This window comes from Choloepus didactylus, chromosome 19 (assembly GCF_015220235.1).
Source record: "Choloepus didactylus isolate mChoDid1 chromosome 19, mChoDid1.pri, whole genome shotgun sequence".
NCBI classification, from domain to species: Eukaryota; Metazoa; Chordata; class Mammalia; order Pilosa; family Megalonychidae; genus Choloepus; species Choloepus didactylus.
Genome location: NC_051325.1, coordinates 29,388,587 through 29,412,787, shown reverse-complemented (window position 1 = coordinate 29,412,787; position 24,201 = coordinate 29,388,587). Strand labels below are relative to the sequence as shown.

General features: G+C 41.4%; 3 protein-coding genes across 8 annotated transcripts; all 3 read right to left on the bottom strand.

Moving 5' to 3' along the window:
- Window positions 1-214: 214 nt before the first annotated feature.
- On the bottom strand, window positions 215-1,283 carry LOC119515781 (acidic leucine-rich nuclear phosphoprotein 32 family member A-like). Of its 3 annotated transcripts, none has more exons than XM_037811947.1 (2): window positions 591-1,283; window positions 215-521 (listed from the first exon to the last, which is right to left on the bottom strand). In XM_037811947.1, the coding sequence occupies exons 1-2, from the start codon at window positions 1,140-1,142 to the stop codon at window positions 399-401; spliced, it is 675 nt and encodes a 224-aa protein (XP_037667875.1). In that variant the 5' UTR covers window positions 1,143-1,283; the 3' UTR covers window positions 215-398. The 3 variants fall into 3 exon arrangements, with proteins under 3 accessions (XP_037667875.1, XP_037667876.1, XP_037667874.1); XM_037811948.1 differs by having other exon boundaries at window positions 215-805; window positions 929-1,283; XM_037811946.1 differs by having other exon boundaries at window positions 215-1,283.
- A 7,591-nt stretch (window positions 1,284-8,874) lies between these two features.
- On the bottom strand, window positions 8,875-16,664 carry TMEM230 (transmembrane protein 230). Of its 4 annotated transcripts, none has more exons than XM_037811817.1 (4): window positions 16,513-16,664; window positions 14,478-14,598; window positions 12,966-13,088; window positions 8,875-10,762 (listed from the first exon to the last, which is right to left on the bottom strand). In XM_037811817.1, exons 2-4 carry the CDS (start codon window positions 14,574-14,576, stop codon window positions 10,622-10,624), a joined length of 363 nt encoding a protein of 120 aa, XP_037667745.1. In that variant the 5' UTR covers window positions 14,577-14,598; window positions 16,513-16,664; the 3' UTR covers window positions 8,875-10,621. The 4 variants fall into 4 exon arrangements, with proteins under 4 accessions (XP_037667745.1, XP_037667747.1, XP_037667746.1 ...); XM_037811819.1 differs by lacking the exon at window positions 16,513-16,664 and adding an exon at window positions 16,301-16,321; XM_037811818.1 differs by lacking the exon at window positions 16,513-16,664 and adding an exon at window positions 14,792-16,206.
- Window positions 16,665-17,213: 549 nt separating this feature from the next.
- Window positions 17,214-23,146, bottom strand: PCNA (proliferating cell nuclear antigen). The gene is made up of 6 exons (XM_037811816.1): window positions 22,766-23,146; window positions 21,821-21,918; window positions 21,577-21,644; window positions 20,542-20,736; window positions 18,558-18,681; window positions 17,214-18,472 (listed from the first exon to the last, which is right to left on the bottom strand). Exons 1-6 carry the CDS (start codon window positions 22,984-22,986, stop codon window positions 18,393-18,395), a joined length of 786 nt encoding a protein of 261 aa, XP_037667744.1. The 5' UTR covers window positions 22,987-23,146; the 3' UTR covers window positions 17,214-18,392.
- Between the last annotated feature and the right edge of the window lie 1,055 nt (window positions 23,147-24,201).

The following is a 24,201-nucleotide window of genomic DNA, read 5'->3' as shown; positions in this document are numbered from 1 at the left end:
ACTCATGGCAAGGTTCACAGCAGACAAGAAATTGGGTGACCTCTCCCCACATCAAAGAAGCAGGCCACCCCAGGATTACTCCTGCAGGTTCCCTACCCTAGCTCATGCTTAGGGTCCAGGGTACAAAGGATTTGATTTTGAACAGGAACATTGGGGCTGGGTTAGGTGGGTTAGTTTTTTGTTTGTTTGTTTGTTTGTTTTTAAAGAGTGGCAGTAAAAATAGTATTTTATTCCACCTCCCTCCCCCCGCAACCCTCAGTACACTTTTCCCCTCTTGTTCCCACAGCAACGTTACAATCAGAAAAAAATAAGTTTTGGGGGGTGGGATTTGGGACGGGGGGAATACGGGTAAAAACAGTCAAATCACAATAGGAATTTTTCAAAATAGGTTATTCCACTTAGTCATCATCTTCTTCCTCATCTTCAGGTTCTCGTTTTCGCTTTTGACCGTTTTCTTCTTCATCAAGATCTTCTTCATCTTCCTCGTCATCTACTTCCCCATCATTATAACCTTCTTCATCCTCCTCCTCCTCTCCACTAACATCCTCCTCTTCACCTTCTTCCTCTTCATCTTCCTCATCTTCCACTACCTGAGCATCTTCATCATACTCTTCCTCATCTTTGTCTTCCTCCTCATCATCCAGGCCCTCCATGTAGCCCTCAGCATCCGAGTCAGGGGCCTCCTTGTCATCCCGGTTGTAGCCATTGAGATACGTGAGTTGTGGTAGGAGCTTGAACACATTTTCTTGGTAGTCGTTCAGGTTGGTTACCTCATGATTAAAAAGGTCTAAGCTCTTGAGGTTTTCTAACTTCTTCAGTGGCTCTACTGTGCTGAGGTCTTTAATTTTGTTGCCACTTAAATTTAGATGTGTGAGATTCAGACACTTTTCTGTCAGTATTTCCAGGCCCCCTGAGATTCTGTTATCACTTAGTTCAAGCTTCTTAAGTTTGTTTAACTTTGGTAAGTTTGCAACTGAGGTGAGGCCTATGTTGATTATACTTAAGAACTCCAGTTCTTCAAATTCATCTGTGTGGCCTTCAATTTTGCTTTCATTTGACGGACAGTTGTCCAGGACAAGCTCTTTTACATCAGAGGGCATCCTGTTCTGCAGCTCTAAATGAATCCGTTTGTCCATTTCCATCTCTCGGTCTCTCTCTCAGGTGGGTTAGTTTTTAAGTTCTACATTGTGTCCTTAATTTATTCTAATTGAGCTTTATGTTCCCTTTCAGTGGTCTTTAGGAGCTATTTGTTAAAAGCATTCCATTTAGCAAATGATTTTAAATTTGGGGCTAACTTTCTCCTTGAGATAATTAAGTCTAAATGGATCAAAACAAGTCCTTTGTGGCTGTGTAAATTTAGGCTCATCAGAGGTTAGTTTAACTCATTTATTAGGACAGTTGCAAATGTTGACATTCAAATTCTTACACATATAATAAGATTCTTATAGATATATACGTTTGGACGGGAGGTTCTCCAAAGTGGGCTTCAGTTGACTGTTGATTACCCATTACCCCACAAGTAATGAAACGAAACAGGTGGCTCAGTAATGAACCTGAAAAGGCCTTATCAGGTTATTTGCTCAACAAAACAGATAGACTGACCGACTGTTTCTCATAGTCAGAGAAACAGTAGAGAATTCTCTTGCCTGACAGCCAAAAACAACAGAGACCATAACAGAGGGCCCAACCAGACTTCAGCTCCACAAATGGATTTGACCGCAACTGCAACATACCAGAAGTTCAAAGATCCGAAAGGGGCTAGCTGAGGTAGCCAGACTACAAACCCAGAGAAGATGGAACACAAAGGATTCCTGCTGGTACCACACTCTTCTCTGAGCCGCCGTCCTGGCGTCTGCCTTTGAATCCCACTTCTGACACCAGACTGTTAACTGAAAACAGAACAAACAGACTCTGAAAACCAAAGTACAGAAAAAATTTATTGGGCTCAAGTAGAATGCATGCTGGAGCAGCACCAAAAAAAGAGGTTACTGCTCAAAAGGGCTGGGTACAGGGAGGCAGTTCAAAAGGCTGCTTGGGATAAAGGGAGGATATGGAGGGATAGAAAGGGGTGAGGGACACGTGAGTTGTGAGGGAAGTATGAGCTATGTGAACTGCAAGGGGGACATGAGTTGTCTGGAGTAGGGTGTCTTTAGGTCATAGTCCGTTAATTAGCAACCCACACAAGCAGGATTGTTTATGTAAGGTTTGCAGCTATTTGGTGAAGATCAGCAGATTTGCTGGCATCAATTTGATTAGTTTTCTTACAGCAAGAGCAGGAGTCTCTTTTGGCAATGCAAGGGATCTTTGGCATGTCAGCCAGCCTCAGTTGTCCTCTGTTTGTTCTTTGTATTTTCCTGGGTAAAATGTAAGTTCAAGCAAACCAAGATGATTAGTAAAGCTATTTACCATTCCGACTTCACATAGGGGGTGAAGAAAGAAGAGAGCTAAATTGCCATCTTTCACGGGATAAGTCAGTTGATAAGGCCTAACCCTGAAAAATCATGAAGTGGAAATAAATATTTTATGTGGAAATATTGAAGTCAACACAAAAAGATTCAGCTGCAAGAGTCAAGAGTAGTTTTCTATGGCGGGAAGAGGGAGGAGGGATTGCAAAGGGCTGTTGTTTTTCATAATGAGCAGCCTCATGGAACTAATGTATGTGCAATGATAATCTTGAGAAAAAGAAAACTAAAAAGAAAACCACCCAAGTTCCTCATTCCTTAGTAGGTTATAACCTTGTTCCATGTTATCTAGTCAACCTTATCCCCCAATTCTTCCAATGCCCAGCCTGTGGGCCTCAGTCCACAGTACCCATTCCAGCTTTAGGCCAGCCCAACTCCCCCTACCCACCTGCCCATGATCTACCTTGAGCCCCATCTCAACCAGACATTTCAGAGCCTGCTGTGTCTCTCTTCTCTAATCCACTTACCAGAAACACAGTTTTCTAATTTACTGATTATTAATACTATTTACCATACTTATTTAGCTAGTTCAAGTAAGGATCTCTTTCTCCTTAAGTATGTTGCAAATTTTTGGAGAAAAGGCATGGTGGATGACTTTTCTTTGATGCCATAGTAGGTGCACAAAAATAGTTCATGAGTGAACTTAAAAGGAGGATTCAAGGTGAACTAACAAGTAAATTCCAATCAAAGCCTGGAGCTACAAACAAGGTTATGATTAAAACTGTGACTGATAATAGTTAAGACATGGTATCAAGGTAGAGCTGCTTTTAATGCTCTCCGGTCCACTTTTTTTGGTTAATATTTAAATTGAATTGTTTTAATAAGGAGATATTATTGCCCCCAAGTAATCTCAGGCTTCACGTTTCAGTGACCCATGACTTGATAGGCAAACATGGGTCCACCCTGCCAACTCCCTACATGACTTGACAGACTTTGTGCCTGCCTCCTTGTTTTTTGTTCCTAGATTGCAAAATCTTAATCTCTGCCCATTGAGAAGATAAGCTCTTTTACTGCCAGTCTGGTCAGGTAAGACTGGAGGAAAGGGATGGCTCCCTTGCCCCTTGCTGGAGGACAGAGAAAGCAACGCAGTGGAAGACCGTTTTGAGTCAATGTTCAGAATGAGCAGGAGTCCTTGACATTGGGTTAGCATTATGTCATGTCTCTTTTGGCCTCACTGGCATTTTCTGAAATCCCCAGGAAGGAAATCTTGGAGCTCTCAGCAAGTAACCTGTCAGTAAGCTGTTCAGGCTTAAAATTTTCAGAGTACAGCCAGAGATAGGTGGCATGACTCAACCACAGGCTTCCTGTGGTTGCCCCTCTCTCAGGTCATCTCCTTGTCACTATGGCCCAATTCTGCCAGGTCACAAGCCTTTCAGACTGCGTCAGTGTGTCTGCTGTCATTTTTATTGGCTCAGCTGTAGGAGGACACTGCCCCAGTGGGTGGTGTCTCAGGGCAAACTCTGTAGCTATTAATCCTAGAGAAAATCCTCTGAAAGGATTAGAATCTTGGCCACGAACTTTCCCCCTCGTTTGGAGCATTTTCTAGTTGGCTTTTCTCAAGTTAGAGGTGGAAGACAGAGGAAAGAAAAAATGGAGGCATAAGACACCCACGGAGACAGGTAGGAAAGCCAGCACCCTCCTGTGTCCCGGGTAAGCTCCTGAGCCATATGTTATACATTGTTCCTTTATCCTGGCCTTCAGAGCACCAAAACTTATTTCCATTGTTTCCACACACATTCTCAGCCTCTATAGCTGAGCCTAGAACAAAGATGGCGCTGTCCATTGGACTCTGAGGAGGTCCATTCCCAAAGGGAGGAAACGGACTAGGAAGGCCAGGGTGCCCCAGATCAGTGCTTCTCAAACAGTGATGTGCAACGAACTCCCTGGGGATCTTGTAAAAAACACAGGTTCTGATTTACTGTGACTGGAGCAGGCCTGAAATTCTACATTCCTAATAAGCTCCTAGGTGCTGCTGCTGGTCAAAGTGAGTCTGAGGGGAAAGTGCAAAAGGAAAAGAGGTGAAAATAGGGACTGTGTGGAGAAGGGGGAGGTGGAGAACAAGCTCCAGGAAGAGGTGGTGTGAGGATGCTCCAGGCACACCACCTTTTGTCTTTAGGGCCTTCCCTGCAGGGCCTTCCTGAGCAGGGGTCTCTTTGGCCCACCTGGTGGCTTTGGTCCTTCCCCCACTCTACCCTTCCCCTTTTGTTCCAGAGAAGGGAGGGAGTACACAACCTTCCAGGCCTGGCAGCACGACGGAAAAGGGTCAGGTGCGAGAGCCTTCCTAATACCCATTCTAACAGGCTGTTAAGAAGGGAGTCTTGCCTGAACCGGCATCAAGTTCCATGCTGGTTGCAGGGTAGAGTTCAGCGCATGAACAGCAGGTTCCTCAGGATGGCCCCAGGGGGATAGATGGGCCCTCTCCCCTCCTCCTCTGCCTTGCCCCAGGCATGCTCCCTGAAGCCAAAGGAGTGACCTTTGCTTTCACTTCCTCAGGGCTATGTGCCAGGCTCTGTGCAAAGCACCTTTCTGAAGCATATTTAATCCTCAACAATTACCCCATGAGGTAGGACCTGGTTCATCCCCACTTTACAGATAAGAAAATTGAGGTTCGAGGAGGTGATTTGCCCAATACCTTGTACCTATTAAGAATCAGGGCCTGTGTCCTTCCCACTCTGACACCAACCAAACCACACACCTGTGAGCCCTGGCAGCTAGCAAGAGCTTAGGGGGTGGAATCTAGGAAGGAAGTCTCAGGAGGGGGATTTAGATGACAGATGCAGGTAAATGAGGTGGAATGCTCTGGATATGACCCTTCAAAAAAGGTCAGCAGAGTCAACACTGTGGTCACTGTACCACATTCCCTTGCCACACACAACAGGCGGCTCCTGTATCAGCTGGCAGGGGTGTCAAATGAGCCTGGAGAAGGGACTTGCAGGTGGCCATGAACCTGGCTCACTGTCCCGAGCACAGAGGGTGCAGGCAGAGGCTTGACTCACCAGGTAGCACCAAATTTGGCTACAGAAAAGCTGGCTTGCCAGGCAGGCAGCTGACAGAGGGTCAACGAGGAAGTCTGAATCAAACGATAGCAGTCCACCTGTCCACATCGCAAAGGAAGAGAGTCCTGGGACGGAAATGCACTCTAGATTTTGGTTCTTCATTTGACAAATATCAGTGCATACAAGCACTGTGCCAGACTTTGCAAGAGGGGTGAGAGGCACTCTTTTCCCTAATGAGGAAAATCAGCAGGCGGGGTACAAAAGTAACCAAGCAGTGGTGGGGATTGTAGTGAACTGGACAATCACACTCAGCTAAAGCCGTTCTATCTTGCTCCAGCTGGGTGCAGCCTCAGTCAGACAGCTATCCACTGGCATTTCAAGAAAAGCTAAAAATCAAGATCAAGTGAGCCTTTCCATTAAAAAAAAAAAAAAAAAACCAACATATTTGTACCTTTTATTACAATTGTTGAGCACCCTAGGTTTCACTGAGTTATACAGTCCCAGTCTTTATCTTTCCTCTTTCGGTTCTGGTACCCCACATGGTCCCAACCTTCCTCTTTCAACCATACTCAGTCATCTTTGTTCAGTGTACTTACATTGCTGTGCTACTATTTCCTAAAATTGTTTTCCAAACCTCTCACTCCTGTCTTTTCCTTTCTGTCTGCAGTGCTTCCTTTAGTGTTTCCAGTAGAGCAGGTATCTTGTTCACAAACTGTCATTGTCAGAGAATATTTTAAGCTCTCCCTCATATTTGAAGGACAGTTTTGCCAGATATAGGATTCCTGGTTTGTGGTTTTTCTTTCAGTATCTTAAATATATCACCCCACTTCCTTCTTGCCTCCATGGTTTCTATTGAGAAATCCGCATATAGTCTTACCAAGCTTCCTTTGTGATGGATCGCTTTACTCTTGCTGCTTTCAGGATTCTCTCTGCTTTGACGTTCGATAATCTGATTAAGTGTCTTGGTGTAGGTGTATTCAGATCTATTCTGTTTGGGGTGTGCTTCTTGGATACGTAATTTTATGTCTTTCATAAGGGAAGGGAAATTTTCATTGATTATTTCCTCTATTATTGCTTCTTCCCCTTTTCCCTTCTCTTTTCCTTTTGGGACACCAATGACATGTACCTTCCTGCATTTCGTTTTGTCCTTAAGTTCACAGAGACATTGCTCATATTTTTCCATTTTCTCTATTCTTTTTTGTGTAGGCTTTCAGGTGCCTTGTTCTCCAGTTCCTGAGTGTTTTTTTCTGCCTCTTGAGATCTACTGTTGTATGCTTCCATTGTGTCTTTCATCGTGTTGTGCCTTTCATTTCCATAGATTCTGCCAGTTGTTTTTTTGAACTATCAATTTATATCTTATGTATGCCCAGTGTTTTCATTATACAGTTCATCTCTTTTGCCATATCTTCCCTAAACTTTTTGAATTGATTTAGCATTAGTTGTTTAAATTCCTGTATCTCAGTTGAAGTATAAATTTGTTCCTTTGACTGGGCAATAACTTCATTTTTCTTAGTGTAGGTTGTATGTAGTTTTCTGTTGTCTAGACATCTGGTTTCCTTGGTTACCACAATCAGGTTTACCCACACCCGAACGGGCTCAGGTTTTGGAAGGAGGGAATAGTGTCTGGTTTCCCTGAGAATCTTAGAATATTGGGACACCCTGTGAGGCCTCAAGTCACTGTGCTTTTCTGCCCAGCAGATGGCGCCTGTCAGGTGTAGCTCCAGACTGGTGTAAGCAGGTGTGGCCTGAGGCTGTTTTCCCCCAGGCTCTGGGGTCTGGTTCTAAATGGAAGGTGGGTAGTAAAGCTGGGCCACACCGCTTTCCTCTTAGGGAAGATACTCCCCCTAGGGAGAGGTCATTAGAATTTGAATACTCTCTCTTGGCCTGTGCTATCTCCACCCTTGTCTGGGTCAGAGAGCTGGGAACTGAAAATGGCTGAGGCTTTCTCCACTGAGCTGAAAAAGGGACAGAAAGCCCCCTTCAGGACCAGTCTGTGGCCACCCTCCGGCTCTCCAAGGTCAGTCACCACCAAAAGCCTCCGTCTGCTTGTCAGGGATTCATAGCTTGTATTGAGCTTGTATTGAACAGTCCACTTTTGTTAATTAAAACCCCAGGTGGAGCTCAGCTGAGCTATATTTGGATGCTTGGAGAGTACTGCCCTCTAGCACCGCGAGGCTTTGCGGTTTGGGCCATGGGGGGAGGGGGCTCCTGGCTTGGATCTGCAGTTTTTACTTACAGATTTTATGCTGCAATCTCAGGCATTCCTCCCAATTCAGGTTGGTGTATGATGAGTGGACAGTCACGTTTGTTCCCCTGCAGTTATTGCAGATTATCTACCAGTTGTTCCCGGTTGTTTATTACTTGTTCCAGGGGTACAAACTAGCTTCCACTCCTCTCTATGCCGCCATCTTCTTCCATCTCCTGAGCATTTCCATTTTTAAAAACAAAATGCAGGCCAGTGTCTATGGCCACTAGTTTGCAAACACTGCTCATTGACCATGCCACATCTTTTCCTGATGTATTCCCAACACATAATATAATTCCTGGCATATAGGAAGCAGTCAGTATGTTTCTGCTACAGTGACTGGGTGAAGCTCATCAAAGGATACCCACGAGTGGCAATGGATCTGTAATCTTCATCATATGGAGAACAGCTGAAGCAACAGGGGAGCATTGTTGGTTGGAAAAGATTAATGGACGCTCTATTAGTAGTCTCAAATACGGAAATACATATAAAGTAATGGCACATGGTTTGACTAGCAATTATGAAAGGGGTAGGAGTACTATTATGTAAAATATACATGTGACAATTGACCTCCATCACCCCCTCCCTCATTTTTTACTTGCCAAGCCCCAAAAGGCATTTGGCTTTCACACATGGTAAAGGGAATTCAGCCTTTGCCTAAAATTGAATCCCAAATACCTTACCTATTAGCTAAGAATCTTACCTAACTCAAGGTTTTTCCAAGAATTAACATAAAATAGAATACATGATGAAAATACTTGGCACAATGTCTGGCAAAGAACTCAAGAAATGTTCACCATTATTACGGAGGTTTAGATCTTTTCTATACAGTACCAGAGGATACAATTATGGACAAGGCATAGTTACAGGGAGTCCGATTTTGGCTTACTAAAAGGTAATTCCATAACAATACCAACTGAAATAAGATTATGAACACTGAATGTTCAAATAGAACAGCAAGGGCCATTTATCAGGAGATATCTTAGGGGATTCCTGCCCCAGGTAGGAAGTTGGTGAGATCTGACTTCTCTGGTTTCTTCTCTTAGAACTCTATGATTACAGGAATATGAGGGAAAACCATACTTATCCTATACATTAAAAAGAATGTGGCTGATCTCCATGAATGTATACGGAAAGATGTACAAAACAGATTTAAGTCGAAAAAAAGAAATTATAGGACCATACGGTGGGATCCAGGTTTAATTAAAAAACAAACATCTATTTGTTTATGTGCTTACAATATTTCTAAGCTGAACAACCTTGGCAAATGAGGCCAGGTGAGCAGATCTTTACTTTTCACTTTATAGCTACTGTTCTATTTTGATTTTTTTTTCTTACCAGCAGCATCATTACTTTTATAAAAAGTTTGGCCCAAACCTTCCAGCCTGAGTTTTGTCTTGCAAACAATGCCCAGGATAAAGTTTTATACATTTCCTCGCATCTTCATTGTCAAGGCCCAAGAACTTTAAGTAGGGGACTAGAATCCTTAGCCTACCCTCCCATTAATTACCAAATGTGCCTAACCTTAGAGTTGGCCTCAGGTCACACTCTCCTTGTCCCTCATTTCCTGAGTCCTCCCATGGTGATGATATCTACTCCCATGGCTTTTCGATTTGTCAATGCTGATAATTTCTAGCCCAGACCTCCCCACCCTGAATTACGGCCACAGACATCACAACTGTCTACTCAACAGCTCCAACTGGATGTTGAATAGACATGTTAAATTTAACACATCCAAAACTGACCTCTTTTTCTTTGAAAAACTTGTTCTATCCACAGCCTTCCAAGTATCAGTTGATGATACTTCTAGTCCATCAGGCCCAAAACTTGGAGTAAGAGAATGACTTTTGGTCAGTAGAGTCTGACCAACAATGTCAGCTACCTAAAAACAAAGGTAGTCTTGATATTGAAATAAAAAATATCATAAAATCATTAAAACGTTTCTGAAATATATTTAAAGTTAACTCATTTTAAGCCCATGGTTTGGATTTGCCATTTTAATTCCTTTTGAATACAAGTCACTTTTTGCAAGCTAGAAAACAGAATCACACTAAGCCAGTTTAGTCCTCTAGTGATCTAGACCCAGTCTTTCCATCTTCAGCAGAAGGCCATAATATTACAAGGGGCTAACAAGGGGGTTGTAAAACTTGAAGTAACCACTTTTCTACATTTTTCATTAGGAAACAACCAAAATTCCAGTCCTTAAAGGCATGATATAAATATCTTGATTTATAAAAGGACAGAATGACCCAAACCATATGCTGGCCATCCTTTCGGCAAACCACATCAAAACTGGACAAGGACTGGTGGAAAAGTGTTTACATTTTGAAAACCTGCTCTGAGGTTTTAAAATTTCCTGGTTGCTGTCAATAAGAAATTAAGTAAATATACTACAGATGCACCCACATTAATATCTGATTTTACCAAGGTCAATCCTGGAATACAAAGTTAGAGATAAGTGTAGGAGATAAGATACTTAGAAATTTTCAAAATAAATTACTTAGAAATAAGAAATTATAAATACCGCATTTTTCCATTTGTCACAAGAACAATTTGAGAATGAGGACTATTTAAAAGAAACACTCAACTCTAAAAAGGGTGGTGGTGGTAACACTTTCCACTACAGAATAACTTCCTGCTTCCCTATACAATTAACAATGTTATTCTTCCATGATAAATTCAAGTGGAAAAACTCATCAGGAGCTTTTGCCAGTGCCAGGAGATGGAAAATAAAGCATGCCCTAGTTAGCTAATTGTAAGCTCAGTTAACATCTTTGGGATGGACCCATAAAATCTGGCCAGAATTTTGTTAAACAGCTGCACACTACAGAATTTCTTAGCCCACAGCCAGTTTTTGCCCATTGTCTTAAAGCTGGGCTCAGTCCCATCCGTGACTCTTCTCTGGGCCGAGATGGGTGCTAGTCATCAAAGTCTGGAATGTCATCGTAGGAGTAACCCCGGTAGCCTTTGGATGCATAGTAGGCGATGCGCAGGTGGTAAAAACCCGGCAGGAACACCAGGATGCCAATGATCAGGACGGGAATGGCCCGGTCTGCCCCCTGGTGGCAGAAGGAGGCAAACATATTAGTACCAAACAAGTTTTAAATTTTAAGATAAAATAAAGCCATGGGCCCAATTTCTGGTTCACTACCTTAGGCTTTTCAGAACATTTTCTTTAGGTAGTAACCTACCAAGAAAAAAGTTTACATTGTTTTCTCTCTTGATTATAAACTGTAGAAACATGTAAAGCACCAAAAGTTATGAAGAAAATGTATCCATTCTCATCCACAATTATTTTGGTTTATTTCCTTCTGTTCTTTTCTCTGAAATATTTCAGCTGTGAATGCACCATACTCTGTACCCTGTTTCTCGTTTCTTTTACAACAAGCAAATGCCAATATTAAAAGCTTTTCATATATTTTAACTATAATGGTTGTATAAAAATTCTTTGTAATGGATGTATCACAATTTTCTTAACCACCCTCAACCCCAGTGTTGGATACTTTGATTGTTCCCCACTTTTTCCTTAGTGTGGAATTCCCACAAGCAAAAAAATCACAGGTTAAGGGGAGAGGAACTGTGTTTAGAATCTTCATCAGTACAGATTTAACTTTTTTGGGAGTTCATGAGGGCAGCGACTTTGTTCATCCTTGTATGAACCTGTGCCCAACATATAACAGATGAGCGATAATACATGCTGAATGACTGGCTTCAACTTTACTTTTATTTTTTTATTCTTATTTTCACTTTTTCTGGTACAAGGAAAATGTTAAAAAAATAGATTGGGGTAATGAATGTACACCTATATGATGGTACTGTGAATAACAGATTGTACACTTTGGATAATTGTATGGTATGTGAATATATCTTAATAAAATTGAATTAAAAAAAGATATGAAACGGAAATAAAATTTTTAAACTATCAGAAATTTAAAATGAATTTCAATCATGCTAGTGGAAAACCAGGCTTATCTTTACAATTTCTCTATGTCAATGATATTGAAAAATCATTAGCATGTGACAAGATGATCACAGTATGCAGCTAAAAAGATGTAAAAATGTATTATAAAAGTGTTATGCAATTTATTAATAATATGTTGTTTTAAGGATTTTGTGATGTTTTGCTACATGTTGGCTTTGTAAAAATTGGAATTTGTGTGGTTTCTTTTCTCATTTTAAATAAAATATTGCCTTTCGTATCTAAAAAATTAAAAAAAAAGGTCCTCTGACCACCAGCATTACCTGGGAACTTGTTAGAAATGCAAATTCTCATGCCCCACCCTAGACCTACAGAATTGGAATCTATGGGGAGGGACCTGGCACCTTCTTTTTCAATTTTTACAATAAAATTTATAGACTCCTTATTGTATCCACGGGGTTAATATACTGCACGCTGCAAGTGCAAGTTAACTGAAGACCGCCCTGAAGTTAGCTGTTCAAATTTAGACTGCATGAGGGAAGCCTCAGGGGACCATATAATAATTTTAAATAGCTAAGAATCAATGGCAAATCAGATACACTCCTTAAAAACCATATGCAGCCATTTCATTGTGACAGGAGAACTATTCACAATTCCAATGATAATATCCACACTTTTCAGCTCTTGGTTGTGTTCTTTCCAGGGAGTGATGTGACCATCATCCCTTGGATTGGTGTGTGTGGAATTATAGTCAGACTATAGTGAATTATATAGTCTGAATCAGTTCAGAACTTAGATGCTGTACGAGGAGGAACAACCCAAGAAAAAGAACCACCAAACACTACTTTAGGTCTCTAGGGTATCATACCAAAGCTCAACAGGAATTCCAGCCAAACCCAATGTAAAAAAGATCTTATTCCATTAGCCAAAAGTCATGGCTTAGTCAGTGGCACAGACCTATACAAACCTCACTTCTCTCCAAACACTGACCCTTGTATCTCTGGCCATGCAAAGCTACAATGACAGCATGCTACCCCAGCTATAGCCAGTCAGGAGTCTTGGATGCCAGGCTCAGCTTTGCTGTTCCAAACTACGATAGCAGGCACATTGCCTAAGGTCTTGGAGGCTGAGTTGCCCACCTGCCACCACCCACCTCAAAGGAACTCTGGGAGAAGTTTGTTGTCACTCAAAGGAAGAAAAACACGTTTTGTCATCAGAGAACAAAATCTAAAAGAAAATCCTTTTCTTCTTTCTGCTGGAATCTATATTAAGTTATGACTTTAAATGTAGGAGCAGCCTGGCCCACATTTATAAGGTCTCATGGCACATTCCCACATGCTTACCCCTTTGCTGATGTAGCCAGCCAGCAGGAGGGAGCCTATGATAATGAGAAAGGCGCCAATCAAAAACAGCACGACGGCAAGTGCAATGGCCTTATAAGGAATCTTAGGAGGGCTTTTCTTAAACTGCAAGAGAAATGGGGGGGGGAAAAAAAGACAAGGAAGGGCATTATGAAAACACCAGGGCTCAGACACTTTAAAGCAGGGAGGATAATAAGAACCAACTGGTTATTTCATTTGTCTTGGAGCATGTCCTACCACTCAGCTGCAGCTTTGGGAGAGAAAGGAAAGGGACAGGCAGGAGATAAAAGCTCCAGTTATTGCTCTAGCATTTACTCAAAGGAGTCCAAGTGGAATATCATCCTTTCTAGTTCTAGTCTCATTCTACAGACCATTCATTGTACCATTACAAACTATTTTCTTACAGAAACAGAAGTCACTTTATGGTCATTCATTCATTTGACATATACATACAGTTATTAAGTGCTTTCCATGTACCAGGCACTGCACTAATCAACAGAAATGTATGTGCGAACACTATGTTGTGGAGAAGTAAAGAAAGAGTAAGTAATTTCTGACATTCGAAGTTAAGCCAGTAAATAGTCAATGGCTTTAGAAGCAATTTCAGTTTTTTCTAAAACATTAATTGCCTGCTCTATGAAGCAAGTAACCTGCCTGTGAACCAGTTTAATTCATCATTAAAAATTCAGAGACAAACTTTAAGGTTTTGGCTCATGGTTGTATCTATCCATAATTGACGTGGAAGCTTCCCAGACCTTTTTTTTTCTTTCTTTCTGTTTTTTTTTTTTTTTTTTTAATTCTCTCCTTCAAGGGCAGGTCCAAAGAGTACAAAGAGTAATTGATTTATTTATATTTAAAAGAATCGAGTTCCTGCTACTTCTTCCTTGGCTATAGGTTCCACCTAGAATATTCTATTCTAAGAGGAAGTAGAAAAAAGGAGATGCTATTCTACTGACTATTTTATAAACAATGATCAGGGTAAAATACAAACTTAATAAATATTTTTTGTTTTACTTACTGTTTGCCACAAAGAATACCTTTAATAAATTGGATCTCATGACATCAGGAAAGAAGGAAGTTTCCCACAATCTGCTGGCTTTAGCAGTTAGTTTCTCCCTTAAAAGATGAACTGGCTTTGACTAAAGTGTACACAAACTGGTAACATGGTCCTTAAAAATAATTCTACTTAAAAAAGCACAGCTGACTATTTTCCGGATAAACTAAATAAAATCTACAATTAATGGCTCTGGCATCCAGGCTGTAATTCTATGAGACGAATACAAAATCTTAGAAATGGACAATATTTGTTTGAAACTGTCTTGCCAAGGTCCCTTCTTCTATATGCTATGGTTGAAAGGGTATCAGAGCTGAGTTTCCTTCCTTCATTCCCACTAATCCCCAGGGACAGTTAGCAAAACCCCCACCTGGAAGGTCTTCCTGCCAACCCAACAGAAACATAGCCAGCCAGTCTCGCTGGCTCTCTTCCACATTTACCTGAAGATCAATGTAGCCATCGTCTGTGCTGGAGAGCCTCGAATATTTCACTTTACTACTGGGGATTCCAGTAGCCAGGTTGGTACGAGACGGCATCATAACAAGCTGACACAGCTACAGTCTAAAAACAAAAAAAAGTGTTATCGGCTGCAGATGACAAGTATGCTATAGCCAATGAGTTCTGGACTGTCCCATAATACAAATACATTCTCATTATATATCCACTCTGGTTTGTACTGTACATTAAAATGGCAGGTATGAAGATGACATCACATAGCCAGTCACTTTGCTCAAAATGCCCCCATTTCACTTACCATGTTTATGCAGATGTGCAGGTTCCATTAAGTGGAAGAAATGTGAAACTTTTAAGAGAAGACTGTCATAAGGATGTACCATCCAACATCAGGAAGAGGAGAGGTAGGTAATAGAATGAGAAGAAAATTTTAAGCAGCTGCTGACTGCTTTTCCTCCAGCATTCAGTGGAATGACAGCCAAGACACTTGCCAAGAACCAGACCCCATATTTATCTTGCCACCAACATTCCCTACCTTCTAATTTTTCCAAAAACATAGAAAGTAGCTGGAAGGATGGTGACTTAAGTCCAGGTCCACCTGACACCAAAGTCCACACTTTCAATCACCCTGCTATAGCATCGCCTGCCCCTGCCCCTGCTTTAGAAAAAGAGGAGAGTGTATTCAAGTGATTCTCTTATTTGCCAGGGAGCGAGAAGGTGAATGGAATACACTCACATCAGCATTTTGCCTATCTTCCCCTGATTGAGGTTATCCTCCTAATGCAAAAGATCTGTAAAGCTTCTTGTAAATTTGGAAAAGCTATTGGCTATAAGTACTATACCTGTGTCTTCTGATAAGTCTGCCTCTCTGTCCCACCTCAAACACAAAGCAGTGATTTCATTTCCCAGATTACTTTTTTAGTTTTGCAAAACTATTGAATAAAAATCTGGCTTGTTCAAAATAATTGAGGCAGACATCAGGAATGAAACAATGGCCATATAGGGGTTAGCAGACATTTAAAAAAAAAATATTTCAATAAGGGAAACAAAAAAAAGGAAACATAAATTTTGGCCTTCCTCTGGTGTGACATTTTGTAAAATAACCATCACATAAAAGTGGCAGTTAGTACTCATCTAGTGTTTGTTAGGTGCCAGACACTGTTCTAAGTGCTTACATATACTTAAATCTGAACATTAAAGAGTGTTTTAAGGGGGCTGCAATCAACCTAAAATAACTAGCATCAAGGAACTGGTGTTAAATGCGCATGTCCCTTTTTGACAATTAAATACTGGTCCAGAAATCAAGGACTGAAAAAGAGTCAAGTTGATTTACATGCTCTTCTAGAAAGATTAGATGAAACTACGTCAAGTACTAAGTTTTCAAGTGTTGCAATCCCGATTACACGATTATGTAAACTCTACAAAATCTTAAAGTTTAAGCCACCAGTAAGTCCCCCCACACACACCGGGGGTGGGGGCATTTAAGCACATCTGGGTTATATTTAATTCTTTAAAAATTACGCACTCTGCCAGTAACTATTCATACACCTGAATCAAACATTAAAAAGCGGAAAGGGAGAGGGGAGATGAATCCTTATTAGTGGCAGAATAAAAACCCTAAAAGAGGGGAAAAGGAAAAACATAAATCAATGCAGTATCTTCAAATTACCAGTCCAAGTTCCCACAAACTTTTTACCAGCTCCACTGCAACCCCCAAATTTCCTCAGCACCTGAATGTTGCAAGACTTTCAAAAGCATTAGAAAAGCGTTTAGCACAGTGCCTGGCATTACGTGCCTTCACGTACACTACCTTCCTGCCCAGGAAGAGAAATAAGAATCGACACGATTTTAGACGTAAACAAGACCGGATTCTGGAAAGAGGCCAACCGTGACCCGGGCGGAGAACGCTCCACACCGAGGGCTCGGCGCTTGAGCTCTGCAGGGAGCACAGCCTGAGCCACGCCGAGAGGCTGAGGAGGGCGCTGGCGCTCCCGCTCCGCCGCCGCCGCACGCACGCCTTACCAGAGCCCCGCACCAGGAAGCCCGCGCGCGGAGAGCTCGCCCACGGTTGGCAGCCAAGGCCTCCGAGGCTGCATGGCACGCCCCACCTAACTGCCGTCCAACCCGTCCCAACTCGACCAGCAAGGCGCCGGAAGTGGCGTGCCAGGAGCGACGTCACTGGGAGCGACGACTTCTCACTCAGCTACCAGGGCGCGTTCTATTTTCAACCTACGCCAGCACGGACGGATTGGAGGGCCCATTGGTTTTCGCGCTGGTGGGTTCGAGCGCCGCCCAGTGGTTTCGCGAGGCGCAGCCGCCTGTGCTCGCCGCCGGCCTGCTCTACTGGGGCTGGCTGCTGGGACCCCGCCCACCTGAGTCATAGTCATGCCCAGGGTAAGCGTGCTACGTGGGTCCTTCCCGACCTTTCAGGGGCGGGTGGGAAATGTAGTGTTGTTCCCCCGGAGGCGGAATCCGAGGCTGCCAATGTCTTCAGACTAATGACCAGAGCTGGCCAATCTCAAACGCACGGCTTAGGGCGGTCAGCCTTCCACGGGAACACGCTGCATACCCTGGTAGTCAATATTCTACTGCTCCTCTCGAGTAGCCCCACGCAGATGTTTCCCTCTTCTGGTCATTAGGCTTTGTCCAGTTGAGGCCCAGCCACAAGGAACAATTTACAGCACACCGCACATGAAGCTTTGAAACTTAATCCTTTTAAGAACTTTTTAAAAGTCAGGTTTATTAAGATATAACTTACATATAATACAGTAGGATGAGATTTATCAGATGCATAGTTCTGGAACCATCACCAGGATCTAGATACATTTCTATCATCCCATAAAGTTCCATCAGGGTTCTTTGCAGCCAATCCCCTCCCCCACCCGAGGCAAACAGCAGATGATGATTTTTGAGCAAATTTTTAGTAATTTAAATCAACTAAAGACAAAATACACTGGAAAAAAAAAGACAATAAAGCAATTCTCATACGTAGTATGGCCAGTTTGTGACCTTGCAGCCAAGTCGTTACTGGGAATGTTTTTAAGCCTTTTTTTTTTTTAAACAACTTCTGGGCTTTCCTACTTTCTTGGTTGGGTCCAACAGCAAGAAGTTTAAGACATCTTCATCCCTTAAAGAAGGGTCCTAAAAATGGTCACTTACTCAAATAATAGAGATTTTTTTAAAACAGACTCCTGGACCTTATCACAGATTAACTTTCACAACTCTTGAAAAAATTCCCTAGTCTGAAGAAACATTATCCTGTAAAGCAATCCCTAGTCTTATTACAAAGCCCTCTGAACTTTGGGCACACCAACCATCCAAAAATGTTAATTTTTGCTAACTAAAATGATGAAACACAGGATTTGTTCTACTCTCCCATCCACTACTTGAACTTGTTAGAATAAGAGCAAAGTAAGTTTGGCAAAATGAATCCCCCAAACCATCTAGTTACCACAGAAAAAGATTTACATCTTACTGTATTTGAAGTACTTTTTTACTGCTACCTCCACAAAATGTATCAGGCTACTCTAGACTTAATTTCCATTAAAGGATAGCTTCAGCTGAGGATTCCCTTGAATACAGTAGTGGTCTAAATGAAGGCACTGCCCTATGATGTTTGAAATTGAGATAACTTTATTTAAATCGAAAACATTCTTAAAACTGCATTTAGAGTCAATACCCTTTTGTTAGAAAAATCATGAGTATTTTTAGGTAAGGCAGAAATATTTCTAGGTTAACAGGACCAGATTTGACTTTAAACTGTATAGAGAAAAAAATTGGTTATTTACAGAAAACAGTATCTACATATGTACTCAGAGGTACAAATTTGGTGACAAAAAAGACGTGCTGGCATCTCAGAAGCAGTTCAAAAAGAGCTTTGTTTTCTTTTCTTTAATTTATATCTAAGATCCTTCTTCATCCTCGATCTTGGGAGCCAAATAGTACTTTAAATGTCCCATATCAGCAATTTTATATTCTATAACTGAAAAGAGGATAGGAAAATAGTTAATCATTGACAAGTATCAATACACTACCTAAAAATGTAAGAGACAACAAACTTATCTTACCAAGAGGCACATCTGCAGACATACTAAGTGTTACTGTAGGAGAAAGAGGAGTGGCTTTTGTAAAGAAGTTCAGGTACCTCAGTGCAAAAGTCAGCTGAACTGGCTCATTCATCTCTATGGTAACCTAAGGGAGCAAAAATATTTAACACATCAAAAAAGTTGTATCCCATTAGTTTATAATATACTTCAAAAACAGGCACACACCACCAACTATTAAGTATTGTTTCCCCACCCTCAAAACAAGAAAACGTGACTATCACTAAGTTTCTAGGGCTGGTGATAAATTACCAGTTTATAGGAAATTTGGGGGTAGAGGAACATGTTGACACACACGGATGCAACTGGCAAAATCCACAGTAAGGGAAACCCCATGACAAATAATGTAATTTCTTCAACGAAAATTGTAGTGGAGGGAAAAAGAGAAAGTGAGGAGGAAACAAATGGATTGAAAGAAATCTAAGGGGCAAATCAACCAATTGCTAAGTATGGATCTCATTAAAATCCTGACTCCAACAAACTTTAAAAATAATTGGAAATGCAGACACTGAAAAATCCCTTAATATCAAATTCTTAAATGTGGTTAAGTTTTAATATTTATACTTCAGATAGATACTAAAATATTTATTGATCAACTAATGTTGGGATTTATTAAAAAAATATCGAGGTCGTTAGTAAAATGGAAATAAAATTTGGGACACAGATTCAGCAAGCCTGGTCATCAGATGTTAACTGTTAATGCCAGGTGATGACCAAATGGGGGCTGGGCCATCCTTATAGTTTCCCCTACTTTAGCTACAGTTCAAATATCCCTTATAAAGGGAAATCAAGAGGCTCAAAGAAGCAACTGTTCATTTTATTAATTGTATGTATAAAATGTCTGCTTTCAAATCTCTAGCAACATAAAAAAAGTCAGAATTAGCCCTCGACTTTTATTATTAGATATTAGTCAGCTTTTTCTTTTATCTTCATTTAAACTGAGTTTATTTAAAATGAGGATTGACTACTCAGGCAAGGGAGAAGAAAATCATATCTAATACTTCTGTAAACTTAAAATATGCCAGTGTGTGCTAAACACTTTGAACATGTTATCATATTTAATCCTCCCACCAACCCTCTGTTGTTACGACCTTTTACTCTCTCTGGTTTACAAAGAATCAACTGAAACTCAAAAGCTATCAAGTAGTTTTTAAAAATTTTAGTACAATTATAAAATACTATTTGTTAATAAATACCCTAAGGATCTAAAAAGTCAGTGGACCACAGGAAAACCTTCCTTTGGGGATATTTAGGAATGAGTGTTCTTTATTTCTTTGTTAATTGATGGTTCTCTAGGTCTCCTTTTAAACGCAAATATAAAAATATTGGGGGATTTACACGCAGTCAGTATTTTAACTTTTGTCACAATTCTTTCCAAGTTGCATGGAGTCTACTTCCTAGCATTAGCAAGTAGATCTCACCTATTCAACTTTTTATTCCTATGCCCATGACTAGATAGTCACTTAATCTTGTTGAGCTGCTTCCCCACCTTTAAAATGGGATGACAACTGGACCTACAACATAAAGTTATTATAAGGATTATATAGGAGCTCACTAACAACTGGATATAGGACCACAAAATTTTACTCCTAACCAGATCCTTCTGTTGAGGTGCTGTCCTATGCTTGAGTATTTCATAAAAGCAGAGTAAATACCTCCAGAAAGCTTCCCAATCCTATCCTTGGAGCACATGTGGGTTTGATCCACAAACCATTGTTCTATGGTTTGCAAAAGCAGCTCTGAATTTGCATTCCCTTCTCACAGATTTAATTATAAATTGGATGGCTGGTTTCAACAATATTTTTAATTTCTCACAAATTAGTTCTATTTGGAAATACAAGTTTTCTTAGAATTTCTTTAGAATTTTTTTAATTTTTGTAATTAACCTAATACTAGGCAGTATTACAATTTCCTTCAAAATATTTATTTACTTAAAAATTGTACTTACAGCTTCCTCCTCTTTATCGACATTACTCGTTTGTGACAGCTTAATGTTTCCATTTCCAAGTTCTCCACTTGCAGAAAATTTCACTCCATCTTTTGCACAGGAAATTACAACAGCATCTCCAATATGACTGAGATCTCGGCAAATACGTGCAAATTCACCAGAAGGCATCTTTACTACACAGCTATACTCCTGTTCCTATAAAAACAAACAACAAAAAAATTAAGTTAATTGCTGGTAATTAAAGATTTAGCACCCTAGTTCCTTAAGAAGCAACAACTAAACAAGAACTTAAATATTCTGATTTTAAGGTATTGTACTCATTGTGTAACATCACAACATACTCCACTCAAAAAATACACATATAAAACAAGTGTGTCATAGGAATGTTTGTGCCAAAAAAAAACCAACCCCGAATTAGAGCTTTAACTTTTAATAGTAAATGCACTATTCAGAGAGCAAGAGCCTCCCTCCCTCTAACCAGCCTTCATCAGGGCTGTATCAAGAGAGTATTAGGGTATGGCAAAGGAACAATGATTCATGAAGGCCAGACTGCTTTCTAACAAGAGACAACAGATATTAAAGCATTTAAAACATCCAAGCATCTCTTCCTTTGATTCTGATAAACCTAACTCCAATAAATTTCTGCTAACAAAGCTTTAAAATCTTTTTCAAGGTAAAGTGCCATATTTATTGTACTATTTATGAATGTCTTAATTATGTAACATGTGTTACCACTTTTATTAGGTTCCATCTATTTTATATCACTGACAAAGCTTTTGAGTGCTGTTCCATAAGCCTGGTTTTCCCATTAGCCCTGTAGATTTTTTTTTTTTAATAAAATCTATTAATGACAATGTTAGTCCAAACATTGAACCCCATCTTGAAAAATGTAACAGCAGAAATATTTCTAGAAAGTTGTCAGGAAGTAAGCTTTAAAATATGAAGTGTAAGACTAGTGTTGACTATATTAACATCTTGTGTAACTAGCATGACAGTGTACAGCCTGCCCAACAATCAGAAACTTGTGATACTTACTGGAATTCCAAGTTGCTCAACATCTAAATCCATTAACTTCATTTCATAGTCTGAAACTTTTTCTTGATCTACCAAAGAAACCAAACCAAAACAAAGCAAACACTGATGAAGGATGCAAGCTTATAATTATAATGTAAATTTTACAGCCATCAAAAACATCTTAGATTTTTCACAGCTTTGAGCTGTAGTGTGAAACTGCATTTTAGTTTTTTCTAACATAGCTCAGTAAAAACGTATGACTTACTAGGTGCTTCAAATACTAGTGCCAAAGTGTCAGCATTATCTTCAGCCCTTAGCGTAATGATGTCTTCATTGCCAGCACATTTTAGTATTTTGGACATGCTAGAACACAGAAGAGACATGGTTTAAAATCAACACCATCTCCTAAAAACCGTTAAGATTTCTAATGCAATTAAAACAAGACCATTTTTCACCTGTTTTGGTTATCTCACAATTTGGTGAGGACAAACACACTGTTGGAGATGTGTAAATGGGTCCAGCCATTTTGGAATGCAATTTAGCAGTATGTACACTTAGGACTAAACTAAAAATGCTCACGCCCAACACCTGCAATTTCGCATCCGGTTAAAAACCAAACAGTAGCATTTTCCGAATTGCAAATTCCTTTAGTCGGTGCTGCAAACCTATCAGGGCACATTGCATGTAGTATCAATAAATATTCCTCAGAAACTTTTGTGTTATTTATACATGTGTATATGTACATATTCCAAATAGCAACATAAAATATCCTGTAGTCAGAGTTGTCAATGAACTTGAAACCCACTGCCCTGATGAAAATTTCCCTTAAGTTAGAAGGATCTTCGCGCACCGAGGATCTGCAGAAATAAGACCAAAAAAACTGGCACATTCTTACTAAAATGGTTTCAAGCCAACCACGATAAAGGTTTACTATGCACCACCACCGGCATTTGATGACCAAGCAACTTAGCAACAGTTTTTTCCCGCCACCACCCGCTTTGTGACTTTGGCGCGGAAAGAGCCGGTTAGCGCGGCAGCCTACGCGGGCTTTCCCGACACGCGCGCTCCGCTGGGTCCCGCCCCTCAGCGCCGCAGGCCAATGAGAAGACGCGGGAAGTCCATGCCGGCCAATGAGGGCGGGGATCAGCGGCTCTCCCGCCAAGAACCGGGAAACCGGGTGCGCGAGGGCTCCCCGCCGCCCCCGGCTCACCTGGTGAGGTTCACGCCCATGGCCAAATTACGGTCGCAGCGGTACGTGTCAAAGCCTTCAGAGCGCAGGGTGAGCTGCACCAAGGAGACATGGGACGAGTCCATGCTCTGTAGGTTCACGCCGCTCGAGCTGATGTCCCAGCAGGCCTCGTTGATGAGGTCCTTGAGCGCTTCCAGCACCTTCTTCAGGATGGAGCCCTGCACCAGGCGCGCCTCGAACATGGTGGCGGAATCACAATGATGTGGTTGTGAGAAAGAACTTCGCGTCGGCTTTGGCTTGATAAGGATCCGAGCGATCAGGCGAACGCAGCACCGCAAGGCTGGGACCACGAAGAAGCGCGTCCAGTCCGCTGCGTAGGCAACCGTTAAATGGGGCCGCTTCTGGGAGCGCGCGCTCTCCGCCCCTGCGCCCCGTGACGAGACGTCACCACGCTGCCCCAGCCCGTTGCCAATCGTGTCCCTGCTCCGCGTGGAGGCCACCCCCACCAGGTAGCGACGGGCGGAGGCGGGCACGGAGGCGGGCTCGGGGGCGGGGCAAGCACTCTGCCGCTTTGGAGGCGGGCGTTGTGGCGTTTCGCAGGTTTCCCTGTCTTTTTGTAGCGGTCTGAACCTGCACGCGAGAGAAGTCGGGGGTCAGGGAGGGGCATCCCCGGCCCGGGGGTCACCGACCCCCAGCCTTGTGGTCAGTGCCTGGTTTGTGTGCGTTCTCTGCCTCCCGCTTCGTGGGTGGCCTGTTTCCAGCCACGCAAGGGAAAGTGAACGCAAATAAAGCCAGTCGGAGGAAACGCTGCCTTCTACCCGGAAAAGTACAGTTCCTTTAAATATGCATGTTATTTTTATTATGGAAGTGAAGCGCTCCTAAAAGTGTCAAACGATAGAGGTGTACAAAGTTATGTCAGAAAAAGTTATCTCAACTCCCAGCCCCCTCCCCCGCACGCATACCAAGCTTCATTTCAATCTTTTATTGTATACAGCTTTCCGCCCCCCCCTTTTCTATAGAAACACACATTTTTAAAAACAAAAAATTGGTTCACACCGTGAACACTTCTGCAAAGCACTTAACGTCCTTTTAACCTTACGCTACGGACATCTTTTCCATTCCATGTGGGTAACCTAATCTAATTAATTTCCTATTGTAATAAACATCTTTGGGCTCGTCGATGATTTTTATGAAATCAACTTCTTGAAGTGGTATTGCTGTGTCGTGGAGCATCCACATTTACATTTTTGGTAAATGTCACTAAATTGACCGCTAAAATACTGCGATTTACATTCCAGTCGAGATTGTGTGTGAGCATGCTCATTTCCCCTTATTTTCCCAGCTATGGATATTAGCAATCTTGTTTTTTATCTTACTTATTTGTGTGAAAATTTCAATTTGTGTATTTAAAAATTGTTACAGTTTGGGCATCTTTCGTATCTTTTGACCATTGCTTC

What these genes read in the sequence shown, in the direction of transcription:
- TMEM230 (XM_037811817.1), bottom strand. Translation starts at nt 14,576, where the DNA reads ATGATGCCGTCTCGTACCAACCTGGCTACTGGAATCCCCAGTAGTAAA. An exon ending in ATGGCTACATTGATCTTCAG is followed by an intron (nt 13,089 to 14,477) that starts GTAAATGTGGAA and finishes TTTCTCTTGCAG; the next exon opens with TTTAAGAAAAGCCCTCCTAA. An exon ending in CTGGCTACATCAGCAAAGGG is followed by an intron (nt 10,763 to 12,965) that starts GTAAGCATGTGG and finishes TTCTGCCACCAG; the next exon opens with GGGGCAGACCGGGCCATTCC.
- LOC119515781 (XM_037811946.1), bottom strand. Translation starts at nt 1,142, where the DNA reads ATGGAAATGGACAAACGGATTCATTTAGAGCTGCAGAACAGGATGCCC.
- PCNA (XM_037811816.1), bottom strand. Translation starts at nt 22,986, where the DNA reads ATGTTCGAGGCGCGCCTGGTGCAGGGCTCCATCCTGAAGAAGGTGCTG. An exon ending in TTGAGCAACTTGGAATTCCA is followed by an intron (nt 20,737 to 21,576) that starts GTAAGTATCACA and finishes TTGTTTTTATAG; the next exon opens with GAACAGGAGTATAGCTGTGT. An exon ending in TCGATAAAGAGGAGGAAGCT is followed by an intron (nt 18,682 to 20,541) that starts GTAAGTACAATT and finishes TTGCTCCCTTAG; the next exon opens with GTTACCATAGAGATGAATGA.